Source organism: Ambystoma mexicanum, chromosome 12 (genome assembly GCF_040938575.1).
Source record: "Ambystoma mexicanum isolate Mex_15411 chromosome 12, UKY_AmexF1_1, whole genome shotgun sequence".
In the NCBI taxonomy this organism is placed as follows: Eukaryota; Metazoa; Chordata; class Amphibia; order Caudata; family Ambystomatidae; genus Ambystoma; species Ambystoma mexicanum.
The window spans coordinates 9,851,591-9,867,499 of NC_090936.1; the positions used below are offsets into that span (position 1 = coordinate 9,851,591).

Consider the following 15,909-nt stretch of genomic DNA (forward strand, 5'->3'; position numbering starts at 1 on the left):
TCTTAATATTATGAACTGCTTTTGAAATGATGGCGTAAATGAATGCTCTGCGCACTTATACGTTGTCGCCATTACCCGGACTCTGACATTTCCTCTTCATAGTAGTTACTCAGTGAGGCGCGTTATCGGACAGGGAAGAGGCAATGTGATTGTCTGACCCTCTAAGTCCACCGAGTGAAATATAATATATATATTGTTTTAAACTGTTCCCCTTTGATAATGCTTTATAGGAAAGTTTCACAGAAGTTATCGAATGCGGTGCAACCATGGCCTGACAATTAAACATTTGGTTTGGAGCAGTAGATTGCATGCTAGTGTGTAACTGAATTATGACCAGTCCATAATCCTCGTCACAGACCGCATGGAATGAGTCCATTCCAAGGACTCTTAGTTGTGTGCTACTGAGCACAATTCCCAAAGACCACAAAAGATATATTAGCGAGTGGATCATTCCAAAATCAGCCATACCCCAAAGGCTGAAGGCATCAAGCAGAACAGATGATATGGAGAAATTAGAGGTTCAGACAGAGACCGGCTTGGTCGGTTAAAGGAGACCACTTACTGTAGCCTACAGCAGAACCACATAGGTGATTATCAGGAGAGGGAGAGAGGCCGTGGAGGAGGCATAACCTGTCGCAGTAGGACCGAGGGGTAGACACCTATGCTGAGGTGGTCTACAACAACTCGAGGTGGAGAGAGGCGAGACGTGGAGGACTACTAAAGGAAGAAGTTGAAGTAGGAAGAGCAAACCTGCAACCCCTGGTGAAACCAGTGAAGTGTTCCCCTGGAGAAGGTAATGGGAATACACTCAATTCCGGGAGGGTGCAGGGAAGTTATGAGACTGTAAATCATAACAAAATGGAGAAAACTGTAAACCATTTTGTGAAACAGTTCCCAGGTCAATTCCACATAAGGGTGTTACTGTAAAGTCAAGAGGGCCTCCAGGAACGGCTTCATCGTCCCAGGGGGGCCGAGCAAGAGAGGTGCAATACCCAAAGTGTATGAAGAACGCCGTCAAGGGAACTACACATCTTGTTAAGAACAGTGAAAAACATTGGGGAACCAGCCAGGAGAAGGGAGTCATTCTCCTGGATTGCAAACAGTAGCTGAACTCTATGGTGTTTTTGTGAAGGGCCAGCATTAGAGTATAAGCCTTTGTGATCGGGACGGTACCTTTTTGTTTTGACTCACAGAGACTTCCCGACGAACACCTGAGTTTCTTTAGTTTAGGTAGGGAAATCCTGACCCCCTTACTCTAGGTAAATACAAAGACGGAACACCATGCCTATAAAAACACTAACATTGAAGCGAAGGCAAAAAACTACAACTTTCGGATCGATAAAGATAAATCTTCATCAAATGAATTATTCAAGATTCTTAAAGAATTAGAAAATCACACCTCGTCATTTCCACCGGTTAATAAAGACTCAGCTTGGTGCCAGACAATTCAAGATAAATTCCTGATTAAATCCATCAGTCACCAACTGAATATTTCAAATCAACTGACTCACCTAGCTCATAACAAAAAACAGACCTCCTTTAACACCATTACAAAAGGGAACCCTATGCCATTGACTCCCAAATTTGTATTTCTATACGGTACCGAGTGTGAAGTTCATGACATCATTCTGAACCTCAAATCCACTACATGTGCACGGGACCCTTGCCCTACCAACACCCTGAAGGAGTCACTGGATGTCCTTGCTCCCAGGATCACCAGGAGGATCCACATGCCCTACAGGGATGGCATGGTGCCCGCCTCTCTAAAGGACTCCTGGATAAAGAGCACATTGGATCCGGCCGCCACTAAAAAACTGACGACCACGAACCAATCTGCTATATCCATTAGAAATCATTGACAGAGTTGCATATTTGCAACTGCAACGTTTTGTGCAGGATAATACATTCTGGGGCACTCAATACCCAGGGCCCAGAGCACAGCATGGGACTGAAACAGCACTATTAGACCTTAAATGCAACCTCTCAGGCATTGTAGTAAAAGGCCACCCAGCGTTATTAATGCTGTTGGACCTCTCTGTGGCGTCTGATCATATTGATCATAATCTTCTTCATGAAAGACTGATGAACAGGGTTAATTGCTAAGAGAACGCAGCCCTTTGGATCCTAGAACATCCAGGGTGGCCATCGAGAAAGAGAAAGCCTCTCCCATTCTCTCCATGTGTGGTCTTCCACAGGGATCTTGCCTTTCTCTGACTTTATTTAACATGCACAAAAGACCACTACTCAACCTTCTTGATGAACTCGGTGTCCAATTTGATAATTCTCCAGATAATACCCAGGTCCTTTCCGAGTTGACCGGTACTTACACCACTGATGTCCAGACTTTGATCATCATCTAGGATAAAATTGAAACCTGGATAGCCATAAATTCACTTGCTTTGAACACTGAGGAGACCCAGATCCTCATTATCAATTTGAACCCTCCATTAAAGAAATTGACTCTAGGTACTCCCATTTCTTCTTCATGGCCAACCGGATCCCTGTCAGCAAATCTGTGAAAACTTTAGGCATCATGCTGGATTCTGAGTTGTCAATGAAGCAACATGCCTCAAGTATTCACTCCTCCTGTGGATATGCCACTAAACTACTCCATCAGATCAGGCCCTATTATACCATAAAAAACAGATCTCTGCTGGCCACCGCATTTGTCAACTCGCGGTTGGATTATTGCAATAGTCTGCTCATCGGCACATCTCAATCCAATCTCACCCGTTTACAGACCACGCAGAATGGTGCAGTCAGGGTAATGATGGCTTGGCTACGAGTGACCAGATTTCAGAAAAAGGTTACACTGACTTCCAGTTCAACAGAGAATCGGGCATACAATTCTACCCCTGACTTACGAATCCCAGACCCCTGCAGCCCCACAGTACTTGCACAGTAAGTTTTTCCCTCCAACAGCCTAACAGAGTTTTGCGCTCTAATGACATCAACACAATCACAGCACCAACCCCGCTTTTGGCAAAACATTTTTGGAGGCACAAGCTTTGCAGTTCCGGCACCTCAAGAGCGGAATGCACTTCCATCCGCCATGAAATCTCACGCTTTTTTGTAAGTTTTCAAGAAGACCATTAAAACTCTCCTTCTATGATTCAGCAGATTGAGTTTCCTCGTGCATGACCTCTCTGCCCCCCCATGAACCACTGGATCCCGGCTGACTGGCTTTTTTGTGCGCTATGAGGATTACGGGCGTGCAGCGCTCTATAAGAATTAGAAATAAATACATAACTACAGCGCCAGCCATCACCACAGTGGTCTTGCGGCTTGAATGCCTTGTTTAATTTTAGGTGTGTTGAAGATACAAACATCCTGGGAGAGTGTAAGCAGAGACAGAGCAAAGACAAAGACCTTGGACAGGAGACAGGACCGAGGGGGCTAGCAAGGCGAGGGGGGGGGGCTGTTTGCAGTAATGACTGCACTTCCACGGTATTAATGTTAATGCTGTCCACCAGGCGTAAGCAAAAGGTAAAGCTGATGCCTGAAAACATGGGCAATTAACACTTGTTATTACACCCTCTTCTCTAATTCTAAAGCTTTCGCCTTCCACCTCTGACACACGCTGGCTGGGACACCTTTACCTCTTTGGTCGCTGGCCTGAAATATACAGCACTTCACTGGAGAGTAACCACATGCCTGGTAGACTCCTATCTGGAGAGGTCAGAGAGGGCAACCGGTGCCCTTGCCAAATTCCCTCTGCAGGCCTCCTTGCACTTAACCTCCTCCCTTCCTCCCACCCATGGGCTCACTCCTTGCTCTTCTACTATCCCTCTTCCCAAAGTCAAATGCCCTTGTGCACAGAGTCCGAGTCCTTAGTCCTTTTCAGCAGAGTGGGGGGAGAGAGCAAAGGGGAAACTGCAGCGCGAGACCTGCGTCTCACAAAGATGGCAGCAACATCCAGGCACAGGGAAGCCACACACATGTTCCCCACTCCAACATGTGCTGCTAAAGCAAAGGCTCAACCATCTACAACCTAAAAGGTGGACTATGGGCACTGGTTTGCTTCAGCCAATAGTGTGTTCATAGTATGTGAGCGAAAGGAAAGCAGACAATTTACCATTAAATCAATGTTCTACTCGGACCAATTGCATACACTTAGGAAGAATTTTAGAAAACCTATAAAGGCATACTTGCCAACATGGCCCATTTCACCCAAGAGATGCTCATCATTCTGGGACTTGTTTTTGCATTCTGGTACTTGTAGTTTCAATCTGTTCATTATACCTCCAGAACTACAAGTCCCAGAATACACAAGGAATGAACAGAGCTGGATAAGCTTCTCCCTGGGAGCATGGGTCATTACGTCATATACATTGTAGGCACTGCCAGCTCTTATAAATACCAAGACAAACATAACATGAAATCCGCAATGGCATAAAAGCACCAGATCTATTGATCGCATCAGCAACTGGATCAACGTTAAGTAATTGGTAGACGGCTGCTGTGATCAGTACATCAGGCTAGACAGCGCAATGGTAATAGCATAGGAATCCAAAAGTCATTGCCAAAAAGCCATAATGGTATCCTGATCTCGTGCAGCCGGCACAAAGATTGTCATGAGTGTTAATGCACATACCTTGGGCTGAAGATTTGGGTGCAGCAAGACGTAGCCATTGGGGTCAATCGCGAAATAGTAGCCATTTGGGCAGAGCTGGAAGACAGGATAGGTTACTGCTCAGGGTGCATCCACAAGGGTTTGGGAAAAGCAGTTTAGAAGGCAACATAAGGAAGATATGCACATTAAGAAAAAGTAGAAGCAGCAGTGTGGTAAGGCAGTTTGCTGCATGTAAGCTATTCAATAACACTCCCTTTTGGACTTTGACTCCCATGATCCCTCACCATTGAATATGCTAGCCAGCACTGATGGGAGTTGTAGTCCGAAACATCTGGAAAGCCAAAGGTTGCAGAGACACGACCCCCTTTAATCACAAACGAGCACACCAAAGCCCCTTCTCTACGTCCGCGAGCTTTGCCCTGACACAGCAGGCCAACAGCACGACGCGCCAGCGCTGTGAAACAGTGCTATACTTAACGCGTCAAACAACACCCGGCACGGGAGACCCAACATGTGCGGTGCTCCACGTCTCGGTCTCTAGAAGCCTCCTGGTTGGTCTGTTTATCAGATTGGAAGGTGGTCATGGAACCCCCCACAGGGGGAGAGCCCGGATTAACAATGTGGAGAAGGCCCCGGTTGCTAATCCTGGGCAGGGAAATGAGGTCAACACTGCGTGATATTGAAGCTTCCTTTAGAGACTCCGCTCCTCTCTATGAGGTCCAAGGCTGAGACATGGAGGATTGCATGATACATTGTGACGCTTTGACGCAGAGCCCACCCGGGGCCTACATGGCCATGCTGAATCCTCGCTCTTGCAGTAGGGAAGTGCATGTTTGCATTGGCTCAAGCAGAACATGTCTCTAGAAGTGTATGGAATTCACTTAGGACTCGTACAAATGACATATTCATGGCGTCAACACTGTTATCACGTGCATGCTATAAATGTTATTGTGAGTGCACCCCATGGTTTTTATTGACAACTCTAACCCGTCAACAGCCAATAATATAATGGGGCGGGCTTCTGGGGCGCTGCTGCCTGGTCGCGCGCTATACTAGAGTTGTGCAGGCGGTGTGGAGTCTGGTCTCCCTGTTAGGTGAGGTTACAGAATTCGGATTTGTACTGCACACGACTGCCATTTCCAAGGTCTCAAGGGGCTCCGTCAACAAGGTTCCGGTGATGATGTAGGATGATGGGGGAGGAGGGGATTCCATTTCTCTCCACAGGTGAGACACACGCTCAATGTGTGGAGGCCCTGCCAATTCTCAGCCAAGGAGGGGGGGCGCTGCTCCTTCCCCATGCTGCACAGCAAAGTATGGGTCTTCCTGCAGGTTGGATGGCTGAGTCTTTACCTCTGGAGTGTGATGTTGCCAAGACAGTCACAGCAGGGAGGAGTCAACACAACCAATAGGGCTCTAGCTGCCAGAAGCAAGAATGCTGATTGATAACAGGCCATGGGCGATGTGTCACTTCCCAAAGGACAGGGGTCTGCAATCTGTGGCTCTATAGGTGTTCTGCACCACAACTTCCAGGATCCCTCAACATTGACTATACTGGCTAAGGATGATGGGAGGTGTGGTCCAAAACATCTAGAGAGCCAATGTTTACACAACCTTTCTGTAAGACATGTTAGACAGTGTAACTCGCCCAAGTCCTCCTAGTGCTGCCACCTAAGTTTACCAGATGATTCCCCCGTCTACCAGAGAAGAAGCAAGCAGAAAAGACTGCCAGTGTCTTCCTAAGGAAACCCACAAGTTACCTGTCTCTGATATAACAGCTGGGCAAGAGAGGTAGAGAAAATAGAATCCTATGGGCTGACAGAGGGCACGTGATGATGCTGGCGTGGGCATAGGGATAGAGTCTATGTGCCAGGGATGAACTATTAAATGTGTGTGTGTGTTGGCAATATGCAAAGTCTTATACATTACCCCTTAGGCTGACCAGCAGCCATTGCCTTGCGCAGTGAAGTGGGTGGTGTGGCAAGTCTCGCCTTAAAAAGGAGTCTGGGAGACGCCTGTTGGCCCACCTGCAGCCATTCTGAAGTTATGGCAGGGGGCTAGCTAGATGGCACTAGAGTGATGTAGGCAGGTTGGGCTGGCCCACCTGCAGTCATTCTGAAGTTATGGCAGGGGGCTAGCTAGATGGCACTAGAGTGATGTAGGCAGGTTGGGCTGATGGACATAAAAAGCGAAATCCTACATGAAAAGAGTTATCATCCTGTGAGAATTAGAAGGTGGAAAAACGAGTAACACAAAACAACCATTAATTCAGGTTCCAGGGCATGGCTTCCTGTGTTTCAACTCATTTGCATAAATGCAGATTTCTGGTCACCTTTAGTGGCGTACCTAGAAAAACAGATTGAAACTCAATCCTGAATGAGATCTTTTTCTGAAAACTGGGTTCCTGCAAGTGACCTAAAGAGGAGGCGCGGCCTGTGGATAAGATTTGGAAAAATGCAACCCTATGAGAAACAGGAAATGAATGAGTCAGGTCAGCACTGCACTCTCGCCGGGGGAGAACACTAACAGACAGAAATGGTTGAAGACATAATCACTTCTGCCACATGCTCTCTATTTAGGTGGATACCCTCGGTACTTACAGTGAATCGAGGCGTGAGTCTTTTGATGTCTTCCAAAGATACGTCCACTCCCATGACTCCAAGAATCAGCTGGTTCTAATATAAAATCCCAAAACAGTATTTGTTAAACAAATATAAATTGCAGCAAATCAAAGTACATCACTGTGGATGTGAATGACACACTTAAAAGTTGCATTCCATAAACAGGAATTCTGATCAGTAATTGACAAGTCGGGGGATGACACAGAGGCTGTGCACCCAAAATACTTCCCAAAATGTGATGGATCATTCCGTTTCGATTAAGAATCAAAGCACAGAGCCATTGCTTGGAGAATATTAAAGGGGTAAAACTGAACAGGTAAAGTGAATGTGGGTTTCCTTGCATCTGCTGCAGTTACATTAATTTTCCTAATCAACCAGGGGACAAGCAAAACCGATGTAAAAAGGGAGAGAGGGTTAAGAAAAAGAACCGCACAGTGGAAAGTAAATTGCCCCCTTGTTATGAAGCAAAAAGTGAAAATGCAAGTATACAGGTGCATGCAAACGGAAGTGCAGTAGAGCTCAGGACATGGAGGCAAATTAGGAAAGCGAGTACAGATCCTTACAAGAGGTGCCATGGAGGAAGGATCTGGGGGGACTGTTTTCCAGAAACCCACAGTGCGCTTATCAGCCTTTGCAGAGCAATGGACCCAGGATACAACTGTTGCATTCATTTAAAAGAAAAATGATTAGCAAAGCAAACCGGCCTAACTGTTCCAGCAAGAGCAGAGAGGCCGGTGGAGGGTCCCCTCTCCTGCAACCTGAACGATCATAGGGGGTAGCAGGGAGCTGGGGGGGGGGGACTTTCTTCTGGCCCACCAGGTGAATTCTGACATTGTGCAAAGGCTGTTGCTGGGGTTGTTTCCTAAAGAAAAAACATTTCAATTCTGGACATGACCTCAACAATACCTTTTAGGTTGCACTAAAGGGCAGGGCACAGCCTTACCGATTTGTCATCTCCTTGTCGAAGAGCTGGGGTCTGACTGTTGAGTGGGAGGAACATGTGCAAAGCATCATGGATGTTTCGCATACCACCCATCTCATTTCCCCCCTCATTTCACAGCTCATACCATTAGCTTTGTGTTGAACCAGGTGGCACCAAAGTCCCACCACTAAGCCTAATCTAGGAGTAATTAAAGGGGTTGTCTGCTAATAAGAGTAGTACCTTCCACTTTTAAAAGAAAGAAAATTAGATCAGTTACAATTAAATGGACAAATCTGAAGGACAACGTTAATAGCTGTCCATTCTGCACTGCATGCATTGAAGATGTAATGCACTTGTGAAGATGGAGGCCCAAGTGTGGCACTCATGACCCCCACACGACTCTCAACCCGAAGACTGAGGCACGACAAATGCACCTCACTCTTTGGCCCTTCACCGCCATCGACTATGTATCGCTGATGTGAGAAACTTTACTCTCTCAGTCGATGATCAGGAAGAGATGGAGATGCCATCAATCGAACAAGTCGACTGATCGCAAATCTAAAAAATAAATGACATCATCACTGACATCATGACGTAGCCGCACTTAGACATGAAGTACAGGGATGTATCGGATTTCTTCAAAATATTTCACCTAATGAAGATTTCACTGAATCCATTTCACCAAAAAACGAAATCTACTTGTTACTTTTCTACTTTTCTTTTAAGTGGTGGGAGGTGCCCCGCAGACCCCCTCACCCCTCCCTACCCTAACTTATACCCTTAGCCCACACCCCACCTATTATGCATTACACATATACCAATTCCCCTATTATTTTCAGTGAAATAAATTCTGTGATATCTCATTAGGTGAAATGGTATTCGAAGAAATCTACGGTAAGGGAAGTACATAGCCACCCATTCACGAAGTTACACAAACATGCATTAGTTTATTGCACATAGACACGAAACACATGCTTATGACTCACCTAGTAGATGACAAACACACATACATTTTCTACAAAAATGTGCATTCTTTGCCAAAACCGAACCGCAAGATGCCAAAGTATATGTATACCAAGCTTGCACATGCTTGACTGCCACTAACATGGAACAGCCATAAGGACACACATAGAAGCTATGGGCCACTGAAATGAATGAGGAAGGGGAGACAAGCTTTGAGTACATGGAAGAACTGGCAAGATCATTGCAGCCAGAGGTAAGCAGAACGATGCACCCAGCCAAGGACGAGTGCAGACAGAAGGTCCTGGTTACCAAGACGATAAGCCACCTATGAGAAATGCAGACTACAATCATCATAATTACAGGCAAGAGAGTTCCCTTTTGTGGTCTCAACACATGTGACCCAGCTGAGCAAGATGATGCCCATTCATTTGAGGTGAACGGAGAGAAGCTGTTTCCACCAAATCAGAGGTGCAAAGATACAAGTGTTGCTCACAAACTGCCAACTGAATGCATGCTCCCAGGCCTAGGCGATCAGAGATGGCCACATAAGGAACACAAAGCCCCTCCATGTTCATTGTCATCGCCTTGAGAAGGTACACTGAACTTGGTAACCATCCAGGGTCCCAGGACTAGCAGAACCCACTCTACCCAATCCAGAGTCCCTTTTCAGGTGAGGATATAATATGTTGCAGGAGCCATAGTCTCTCTACGACTCTGCAACAGTGTATTGGTTATATGTAGAGGAGGTGTTCCCAGGAGGAGCCACCAGATATGGCTAGCCAATAGTAGAATTAACCTCTATAGGATACATAAACAGTCCGCCTAAAAGGACCAATGTGCAGACCCAATAGGTTTTGAGGTCAGAGCTTGGTTTTGTGATGTCACACCTGAATAAAGCCCAGTGACACAAGCTCAGAAGACGAGAACCCTTAGATAATAAAGACAGTACACTTGGCCCCATGGCTGAGTCTTCTGTTCTTGCGGTGGGGAGTTTTTGATGGGCCCGGGTGTCTCTCTACTGGTAATTGGGGTGACTGCTAGAGAGCCCCGCCACTACAACACTTTACTTTTGTGTGCCTAATATATCGTGATATACGTCCACACACTATTATTCACCTCTTTCAGAATTTCAGTGGAGCCCTGCACTAGTCTTTTTACGGTAATTTATTGCGCCACTTGTGTCTTGGGCACCATTAACCTACATGCGACGTGCCCTGAAACGAAGAGCCCATGTGATGAAAGACTAGGGAACTAACTGATATCACTGATGCTGATATTGTGCATATATCTTGCATATATCGTGCATGTAATGGTTTTAGAATAACAGCAATGATATAGTTACACAATGTGCATTTTGTACTTCATGTTTTGTATTTTGAAGATTGTACTTTAATGGATTGTTATCATGTGAATGAAGTGAATGATTTATTTTTTTATTTGATTGTTTTTTTATAACGCGCCTAATACCATACCCGAGTTTGGTTTCTACGCGCGGATCCGGGATTCAAACATCTGTTGCTCCGTGTGGTCTTGCTTCCAAGACCAGCGCGTTGCCCCTGTGCTATCCTCCCCTCCATTTGAAGATGATGATGTATTTGTTCAACTTCTGAAGAAATGTATGGCTTGCTGCATACATCTAATGCAACATGAATTCTTTAGTGAAATTGTATTATTAGACACATCAAAGTCATGCACCGCTGTCCTCATCTTTTTCCACTAATGCAGTCTGCCTGATCTAAGAAATTACACATTAAATGGCTTTATTGACTGAAACAAGCCTTTCTTTCAGTAGTTTCTCTTTTTCTTCTTTCAGGGATTTTAGACAGAAATATCAGGGTGTTTATTGCTCACTGCTGAGCACTCTCTTCACCCTGTATGCACAGGTCTGAGTCCTGGTAGGCATGACTCGGCCCTTCAACCTTCCCCAGTCAATTCATTTAGTGCACTTAGATTGCGTAACACTGCCACCTGCTTTTCAGAGAATTCTGCTAATCGTTTGGGTCCCTGTTGGTTTACCACTCTTTTTTTTGGCCCTATTTATGCAGCCTTCCAGGCTCTTTTCGTTTTCAGTTGGTTGAGCTGGTGCAAGTGGAACTAGGTCATTTGGCCTAAACCCCACCCACCTGTCAATCAGCCTGTATATTTTGGTGCCTTCTTGGTTTGTCGCTCTTATTTAAGCAGACCTCCAGCCTCTTTTCTTTTGGAGAGCTCATGCAAGTGGATGTTTAGGTCACATGACCTAAAATCCAACCACCTGTTTAGCCCTGCCCCTTCCTTTTCCTTCTAGACTGTTAGTTCAGGGCATGTCTCTCACCCAGGCGTCTCAAGCTAAGGGCAGTGAATGAAAAGGGCAGCACCTTTAAGATCCTGTAAGGGCCAAGTGCCAGCTACTCTGCCACCTTTCACCAGGTAGACACGACCATGCGTCTCCTCTCTCCACAACCCATTCCTATCCCCTCCAAGGTTTACAAAGCCAAACACCCAAAGCAGAACCGGGAAGTTAACTTATTGAACCTCATCAATACCCCCGCACATCCCTGCAAGAAGCTCCTGCTACTTGTGTCCACCCTGTCATAATGGTTAATGCCCAATCCGTGGTGGCAAATGCAGCGGACATCACCAACCTTATAACCAACAACAATCTGAATGCCCTTTACCTACTGAAATGTGGTTTACACCATCCCCGGCTTCATCTTTCATATCTTCCGACCCTGAGGCGACAGCATCCAAGATACGGAGCATACGGGAAAAACTGGTGGTGGCGTAACAGTCACCCACAAAACCGACTGGCCCTACATGGTAACCCCAAACCCCAATCACACAGTTCCTTCAAATACCTCTCATGCTGTTTCCCACTACTCAATCACATTACACCCCATTTACCGCCCTCTAAAGGGAGTGGTACCTTCCCAACTTTCTCTCCTCTGCATCGGTATGATATATGATATATTTTATTTATAGTACACCTATGCACAATTGTTTCAAGCGCGACAAACGGTCTCCCACTATAGTAACATCCTCCTCAGAGACTTCAACGTCCGTGAATCCCAACCAGCAAAACACCTACACGGCTCCCTATTCTTTCTGACCAATTACATGGATCTTAAATTGATTGTACTCTGTGCATGCATGTCAAAGGCCACACGCATGACCTTGCCATCACTTTATCCCCACTCCTATCATGCTCAAACCCCCTTGACTAGACAAACCATGCCACAAGCCCCCTTCTCATATGCACACTCAAAGCTACCCCACAAAGTCACAGCTAAACGCCCTGTGATTGAGAGACGTTGCTTTAAGGATTTCCCACTAGACACATTAGAGACAACGTTCACAACATTCCCCAACAAAGGAAACGCCTCAGTCATTCTGGATACATGTAACCACTTTGCCAAAGAACAAATGTTCGCCCACACCTTTCCAAAGTTTAGTTGTACCAAAGTCAAACTGGCCACGCCCTGGTACACATCAAAGCTTGAGAACAACAAACACTCAATCAGACCGATTAAGTGGTTTCCCAAGGACCATAGACGAGAGGATCTCTCATCCCTCAAATCCCAGTGCACCCAACAGAGACACTTAATCCCTAAGACTAATTCAGTTTACGACACACCTCCAATATTGAAGCAGCCTCTAATAGTAGCAAAGCTTTATTTCAAGTAGTCAAGCATTGCTCCAAACACACACCTGTCCTGGGATTCCGGTTTCACAAGAGAACTGTAACAGAATAGAGCTCTCACTGATGCCTCAAGACCAGACAGAGCATAACTACATGTCCCCTCCGACCCACGGGCAGCGTCCACCAGGACTGATTTAACCCTTTTGTCTCCTAAAGATCTCTCAGACACACTTGCTTCCCTCAGACCTACCACTCACATGGACGACTTCCTCCCCGCCTCCCTCATTAAACAATTAACTAGCTCAGCACTCAATGCATGCCTTGGAATTGTGAACGCCTCCCGCAGTGAAAGTGCTCTCCCAGATAGGTTGAACACAGGTCTCATAAGACCACCTTCACAAAACCCTTGCTTGACCCAGAGGACCTCGCCAACTACAGACTCATCACAAGCCTCCCATTCATTGGGAAGTTTATCATTCCGATCCGACTGACTACCAGCCAATTGTGGCGCCCCCCAAGGTCCATTTCTCTCCCCAATCGACTTCACTTATACATGAAACTCTTAGGAACTTTCCTAAATGAACTGTACATAGCCATACATCAGTACGCTGAGGACACTCAGCTGCACCTTGAGGTCAGTGGGCCTCAGGACATTGATCAACAATGCTGATGCTGGCCTACCATCCAAACATGGATGTCAAACCTGAACCCCACCAAGACTACATTGTTCCTCATCTGTCCCCCCACCAAACAACAACTTATGCAACAATGGCTGGATGACGTGTCCCTGGAAGGAGTCACCCCTCAGCTGTCAAAATCCGTCAAATCCCTGGGCTTCATTGTTGACAGTAGCCTTTCCTTCCCAAAGCACAGAGTCAGAAATGCACAAACCACGGGGCTATAGATCGCCATACTCCACAGTATCAAACCGTTTACCCCTGAACGACTTGTGCACAGTGCTCCAAGCCCTTGTGATCTCAAACATTGATAGGGAAACTCCCCCCTGGCTGGGCCTTCACCAGCACACCTGGCCTCCCTCAAGGATACCCACCTTGGTGCACCCCGCCTCATAACAGGTGCCTCCAAATTCAACCAGATCTCTCCAGCACGGCTCACTGGCTCCCCCTCCCTTCTAGGATCATATTCAAAACTGCACGCATCACCTACGCAGCCGTCTCAAACGGAAGACCAGCATACTCGGCGGGTAAACTCCACACCCCTGGAGAAAAGCGATCAAAAGTCTAAGCTCAGAAACTCATAACAACACTCAAACTCGTACTAAGACCCCATCTCACACACACATGCAAAGGAACCAGAATACCTACCGTCCTCCATCAGACATGATACCAGCTCAAAGGAACAATCCAGAAAGTTCTTGTTTGCACCTCCTTCAAGCTCATAAATTGATGTTGTGAATACCCACACATGTTGCTTGTGCTTGTTTGAAATGTTACGTCTTGAAAATGTACCTTATGCTCGAAATTGCAGCCGGGACTATCAATGTCGGCTCAACTGGGGAAACATGTTGACGTTGGATTATATAGGCCTTGGGAAGGAGTGGGAGGGCGGACGCCAAGAACTCTACTTGTTAAACGCGAACACTGTCTGAAACAGACACCGCAATACGCAAATAACCGCTTGCAGGAAGCGCCTGAAATCCTGTAATATTCACCGAACACACATCAGAGCTGCTGCACCCTTAACACCATACAGTACATTCATATTTTGCAAACTATGCATTAACTCAGAGCTTCCAATTGGAAACATATACACATTGATATGCTGTGCATAGACCATTGGCAAATATAATAAACGACGTTAAATATTAAAACAGTGTGTCCAGACATTGAGCCAGTCAAACTTTTGAAAATGCAGAGAAAACAGACTTTAATTTCAGCAATATGTGTTATGGATCTGTGATAACTCAATATGGCGGACATGTTACTGCCTTTTTCCTGCTGCATTTCTATAGAGAGCACCCCAGATAACTACGTTGTACCCCCTCTCCCGCACACTCCCTATTTTACTTGCCCCTGACCCTCTCACCCCCATGAAAATGCCGACAGAAAATCCTGTAAAATGTCCTTTGAGGGGGGGCCATTACTGGGGTATTCATATTGTATTGTTTTAACACATTTGGTTGCACTTATAAGCGTAATCGCGTGATGCCATACCCGCTGCCCGTTGGCATCCTTCGTCAGGTTGAATACGGGGAGCGTCCCAGTGATGACCAGTCCAAGCTCCTGAAATGCAATGGCACACACGTCACAGATTGCAAACACACTTAGAAGCAAACAAGACCCTAGAGAAAGAAGTCAGACAGCTAACACATGCTGGACACATAGAAAGCTCTGCCTTTTCATTATAAATAACCAATTATACAACATCACATATCAAAATTGGATTCATTCAAAACCAAGTCCTTGTTTGTATAGCGATTGATCTATAAGCAAATATGTCTCTCTAGTGTGTGGGGTAGATGAAATACGTGTTGTGTTGTGTTGACTTATACCGCGCACTACTACCGCCCTGAGGCAGTCTCCAGGCGCTGTTGTGTGGCATCGCCCCTGACTAGGATGGGTACGGAATCGCGAACCAGCAGAGAAGTGGGTACATGAACTGATCGGAAACCAGAAGAAGATCACTCGAAAAGCAACATTTCAAATTACATGAATTGAATGAAATCATTTGCCATAATGGGACCTTGCTTACATGCGTGCCAATATAAGCCGCTGTGGACATGTTCGACTGCAGGTCATAAGGGCCACTGAGTATTGACAACTCGGCCTGGACTAACGGGAGCACGGAACCGAGAGTAAAGATCCTCTTCCGGTGCTCACTCTGGTGAGTTCTTGGGAGTAAGAAACTGCCATTCTGACTGATCCTCTGTTGTGTGCAATGTACCAAATAGATGCCCCCCCCATGCAAAGAACGTTTGCATTATAGCTCCCCCGTTCCCGCAGGACATGGTTAACTGTTTCCTCCAGGATGGGTTGAGGTGGGCAAGTCGCAAGGAGCCACACCAAGTCACACATTTATTTGCCGATCTGTACACAGACAATGTCTTGCCTGCTGGTGCGCCAAGGACACTGTGCCATGTGCCGGCTGACAAAGCCTTTCCTCTTCCTCACATGTATTGGAAATGTCTGCATTCATGAGGATGCAGAACTTCTCGTGTTGGTCGTACTCTTGGATCTCAAGTGTTCAGGGATTG

At 46.1% G+C, this 15,909-nt stretch overlaps 1 protein-coding gene across 7 annotated transcripts in view; it reads right to left on the reverse strand.

Annotated features, from left to right (window-relative positions):
* The window catches only part of CACNA2D1 (calcium voltage-gated channel auxiliary subunit alpha2delta 1), a 1,412,752-nt gene that overhangs the window by 205,254 nt on the left and 1,191,589 nt on the right, over positions 1 to 15,909 (reverse strand). For all 7 annotated transcript variants that reach the window (XM_069627805.1, XM_069627804.1, XM_069627806.1 and 4 more), the window contains exons 16-18: positions 14,870 to 14,938; positions 7,171 to 7,245; positions 4,595 to 4,669 (exon numbers count right to left, since the gene is read on the reverse strand). In XM_069627805.1, coding sequence (XP_069483906.1) covers positions 4,595 to 4,669; positions 7,171 to 7,245; positions 14,870 to 14,938 — 219 coding nt within the window. The remainder of the gene's footprint in view (positions 1 to 4,594; positions 4,670 to 7,170; positions 7,246 to 14,869; positions 14,939 to 15,909) is intronic.